The sequence below is a fragment of the Ictalurus punctatus genome, chromosome 18 (genome assembly GCF_001660625.3).
Source record: "Ictalurus punctatus breed USDA103 chromosome 18, Coco_2.0, whole genome shotgun sequence".
Classification (NCBI taxonomy): Eukaryota; Metazoa; Chordata; class Actinopteri; order Siluriformes; family Ictaluridae; genus Ictalurus; species Ictalurus punctatus.
Window position 1 is genome coordinate 7,012,501 of NC_030433.2, and position 5,000 is coordinate 7,017,500.

The 5,000-nt window shown below is 43.2% G+C and overlaps 1 protein-coding gene across 2 annotated transcripts in view; it reads left to right on the plus strand.

Annotated features, from left to right (window-relative positions):
* LOC108278562 (WD repeat-containing protein 7) overlaps window positions 1-5,000 on the plus strand; it is a 129,158-nt gene that overhangs the window by 16,837 nt on the left and 107,321 nt on the right. For both annotated transcript variants that reach the window (XM_053687672.1, XM_053687673.1), the window contains 3 exons: window positions 1-247; window positions 1,388-1,608; window positions 4,036-4,231. The exon at window positions 1-247 is cut by the window's left edge and continues 2 nt beyond it. In XM_053687672.1, the coding sequence (XP_053543647.1) occupies window positions 1-247; window positions 1,388-1,608; window positions 4,036-4,231 (664 nt within the window). The remainder of the gene's footprint in view (window positions 248-1,387; window positions 1,609-4,035; window positions 4,232-5,000) is intronic.

Below are 5,000 nucleotides of genomic sequence, written 5' to 3' on the forward strand. Positions count from 1 at the left end.
CTGCAGGTTTCCTCCACTATCAGCCTGCAGGAGGCGTTCGATAAGCTCACTCCGCTCCCAGCGGGCATCATCGACCAGCTGAGCGTGCTCCCAAGCTCAGAGGAACCCATAAAGGTGACGGCGAGCGTGTACATCCCGTCACAGGGCCGCCTGGTGTGTGGCAGGGAAGATGGCAGCATCATCCTGGTGCCCGCCACGCAGACCGCCATCGTCCAGCTGCTGCAGGGAGAACACATGCTGCGCAGAGGTGAGACGCTGTGGGAAAGATGGGAAAATTCCGGAAAAATGTGATCTGGATTTGTTGAACAAACGTTATGACAGGACAGTTACATTAATAAGGCCATGTGTGTAATGTGAGAACATGGTATATTTATTATATCTCTATTTAGTTCCTATAAAAATGTCTAGCTTTATTGAATAAAAAGAAGTTGGGCAAAGAAAACGAAAGCCGTATATTTCCATCTTCAGTTTATTAAAAATAATTTTTGCTTTCTTTTAAAATATTGTCATTTTTTTTCTAATTTCATTGCCATCCCCCTGTCTTTTCTTTCTTTCCTCTTTCTTTCTTTCTTTCTTTCTGTCTCTCTTTCATTTCCTAATTCTTTATTACTGTCTTTTTTTTTTAATCTCTTCATTATGTCCTTCCTTCCTTTCTCTTTCTGTCGTTTTTTTGTCTTCATTCTATCACTCTTTATTTCTGTCCTTCTCCGTCTGCTATCTTTCTTTCTTGCTCTTTCTTTCTGACTCTTTCTGTCTCTCTCTCTCTTTTTTCTTTCTTTCGTTCTTTTTCTTTTTCATTACCTAATTCTTCATTAATGTCTTTCTAATCGCTAACTGGCGTCCTTTCTTTCTTTCTCTTTATCTTTTGTCTTCATTCCATCACTCTTTATTTCTGTCCTTCTCCACCTGTTTTCTTTCTTTCTTGCTCTTTCTTTGACTATCTTTCTCTATCTGTCGCTCTCTCTTTTTTTTCTTTCCTGCTTTCTCTCCCTCTCTCTTTTGTCTCTCTGCTTTCCTTCTATCTGACTCTTTCTATCTCTGTCTCGCTGTCTCTTCTTTCTTTCTTTGTTTCTCTCTTTTTGTCTGTCTCGCTCTCTTCATTCTTTCTTTCTTTCTTTCTTTCTTCTTTTCTTTCATTTCCTAATTCTTTTTAATGTCTTTCTAATCTCTACCTCATGTCCTTCCTTTTTTTCTCTTTCTGTCATTCCATCATTTTATCTTTTGTCTTATTCTGTCATTCTTTATTTCTTTCTGCCTGTCTTGCTTCTATTTATCTTTTTATCTCTACTTTTTTCTTTTCTCTCGCTCTTTATTTCTGGCCTTCTCTATCCGATATCCCTTCCTTTCTCTGTATATCTACCCCCCCCCCCCCCCCCCCCCCCTCCAGGCTGGCCTCCTCACCGCACCCTGAGAGGACACAGGAATAAGGTCACGTGTCTGCTGTACCCTCACCAGGTGTCCCCGCGTTACGACCAGCGCTCTCTGGTGTCGGGCGGTGTGGATTTCTCAGTCATCGTGTGGGACATCTTCACAGGCGAGATGAAGCACATCTTCTGTGTGCACGGAGGAGAGATCACCCAGCTCCTCGTCCCACCAGAGAACTGCAGCGTGAGTTCCGCTGCTGCTTCCATCACGTTAAAATGTTCACATCGTTACTCTCTTACCACTGATGCAAAGCACTGACACTGGAGACTCCTTCAAAATCCGACCAATCAGAATGGAGAATTCAGCTGCATTGCGTTATAATTGTCTATACCCTGTTTGATATAAATAGCTGATAAAGGTTTAAATTCCTTCCCCTTTGAAGCAGCCTATAATGCATATAAATGTAATCCCGGTTTATTTTTTTCCTGTGTTTTTGTGAGAATACGACTATTACTACACACACACTCACACACACTCTCTCTCTCTCTCTCTCTCTCTCTCTCTCTCTCTCTCTCACTTAACGACCCAGTGTCATGTATATCTGATTTACTGCATGTCAATAACGTTGCTTAAGTAACAAAGCTTTTAATGAGGCTACAAAGTGCTTCTCAATCTATAGCTTCCTGTTTGTAATTGTGTGCACGTGTCTTTTATCGTTATACTTCTAAGTGATTTATATACAAAAACGATAGATCAGCATGTCTAGTTTCCTGAAAACGTGCCGCGTTTCTAATTTTGGAAGTTGGAGCAGGTCGTAGATCATTTATAAAAAAAATCTCGATCTGGATTTTCGTAACTTTTAGTGACGGCTTTAGTAGGTGTAAAATTGTATCGTGACGTGATGATGCGGACAGGATGAGTTGTGTTGATGTGGTTGTCGTGGCGATGATGATGGAGAGCAGGCGAGCGATGGACCGAAGGCTGTTCATGGTCAAGGCTTCCTGAGGCTCTCCATCAACGCTTAAGAACATTAGCTGTCAACACACAGCCTTGCTGCAATTTACTGTCCGCTGGCCTTCTTCCAAACACACACACATGCATGCAGACTTGTGCGCGTGTGCACACACACACACACACACACACACACACACACACACACACACACACTTGGAGTCTCTTTGTCAGAGATGAAGTGCGGTTATCATTTATTGCTCATTTATTTCCTTTCAGTGGCCTTTTTTGGTAGGAAATGGCTCCAACTTTCTTTTTCTTTCATTATTTTCAAATCAGACGAAGTGTGTGTGTGTGTGTGTGTGTGTGCACGCGCAACTATTTTATGTCAAGGCTTTTCATTTTAAATATGTTCTAGTATAGATAGTGTAAAAGTTCAGTGCCAGTCGTTGGTCTTATTGAGAGACAAAGACGGTTTACTGTATTATATTTTCTGAAGAATAAGTCACCTCAGGTGGAAGAGATTCTTATTCTGTTACCTCCGTGACTAAATTCAATCCAATTCACTTTTTTTGGTATAGTTCTTTTAACAATAGACATTGTACAAAGTCACAAAGTAGCGTTACGGAAAACACAGATGTAAAAGTAGATCCATAATACAAAGCGTGAGGGGACAGCGTTGACCAACATGTCTTGGAAAAAATGACTTGACCAAAAGGTCTTGACTATAAAACACTGACTAAAAGGTACCAACCACAAGGTCATGACCATTAAGTCTTGGCCATAAAGTCTTCTCCATAAAGTCTTGGCCATAAAGTCTTCTCCATAAAGTCTTGGCCATAAAGTCTTGGCCATTAGGTCTTGGCCAAAAAATCTTGCTTGCATGGTCTTGGCCATTTGGTCTTGGCCATTAGGTCTTGGCCATTAGGTCTTGGCCATTAGGTCTTGGCCATTATGTCTTGGCCATAAAGTCTTGCCTATAAGGTCTTGGCCAAAAAATCTTGCTTGCATGGTCTTGGCCATTAGATCTTGGCCATTAGATCTTGCCTATGTGGTCTTGGCCATAAAGTCTTGCCTATAAGGTCTTGGCCAAAAAATCTTGCTTGCATGGTCTTGGCCATTAGATCTTGCCTATGTGGTCTTGGCCATAAAGTCTTGCCTGTAAGGTCTTGGCCAAAAAATCTTGCTTGCATGGTCTTGGCCATTAGGTCTTGGCCATTAGGTCTTGGCCATTAGATCTTGCCTATGTGGTCTTGGCCATAAAGTCTTGCCTATAAGGTCTTGGCCAAAAAATCTTGCTTGCATGGTCTTGGCCATAAAATCTTGCTTGCATGGTCTTGGCCATAAGGTCTTTGCCAAAAAATCTAAAGCCTTGGGTGTAAAGTCTTGGCCAGAAGACCTTGGAATCATTTTCTGTAATTGTTGTTGTTTGCTCTTCCCCTTTTTGTCTTTGTGATATGTTTATTTGGTTTGAACTGGTGTGGATCCTTTTTTTGGTAAAAAGCATCAGTCAGGGTAGAGAATATCTCATCAATCTCAAGAACTTAGCTCCTGAGCAGAGGTCAAGGCTCCGTGGTCCTGTCTAATGCTCCGACTAGACGTGGCAGGTTCATTAATGTAGACGAGTCATTCAGACACAGTACAGACGCAGTAGTGGTTCTCCACACTTGCATGCGAAACTTTGGCTGAAAATAAAACTCTTTTTCTGTCTGTCTGCAGACACGGGTTCAGCACTGCGTGTGCTCTGTAGCGAGCGATCACTCCGTGGGATTGCTGAGTCTCCGAGAGAGGAAGTGCATCATGCTGGCCTCGCGCCACCTCTTCCCCATCCAGGTTATAAAATGGCGCCCGTGTGACGATTACCTGGTGGTGGGCTGCTCTGATGGCTCTGTATACGTCTGGCAGATGGACACAGGTGAGTTATGTTTTGTGTAAAAGTAAACGCGGTGTCCATGTATGAACGTGTTGGCACGTGTGTGTGTACTGTAGGAGATGATGGAAGCCAGGAGGTGATATGTATTTAAAGTGCAGTGTGTGTGTCTCTGGAGGAAGGTGTGCTATTAGGCATTGATTTCCCCTGCTTTCTGTCACTCTCTTTATCCCTCTTGCTCTCTCTTTAAATGTCCCTCAGCAGCACCTTCTTCCTTTACTGCCCATCGAGACACAGATGTTAAGTCATGATCTCTCTCTCTCTCTCTCTCCTTCCTGTTCAATATTTGATGGATGTTTGTGTTTTGCTCTGTCTGCCAGCCTGCCTTTGCTGACTCTCTTAAAATGGTGCTGAAATTTTAATCACGCTTGTCTCAGTGGATGAGAACGGTGGGGATGCACTTAGTAAATCTGTTCTTAAACGCCGCCCCCAACCCCCCCCCCCCCCCCCCCCCCCCAACTTCCACACATCAGCGCAGTTTCCTTTTAACGTTGCTTTTTTTATAGGACCTGAGCTAAGGAAGACAGGATATGGGATTATTATAAACACACCGGTGCTGGGCTGTCTGTGGCTTTTATGTCTAGACCGCCACTATATTCACAGACAGATTGCAGACGCGCACGTTAAGGTATGATCACAATGCTGGCTTTCAACAACTGTGCACGAACCACGGAGCGACAGATTAAACCCTCAGTACGTGTGAGAAAGGAAGTGAGGCGTTATTTACCACATGGCCGGTTTTTTACCATGCGGC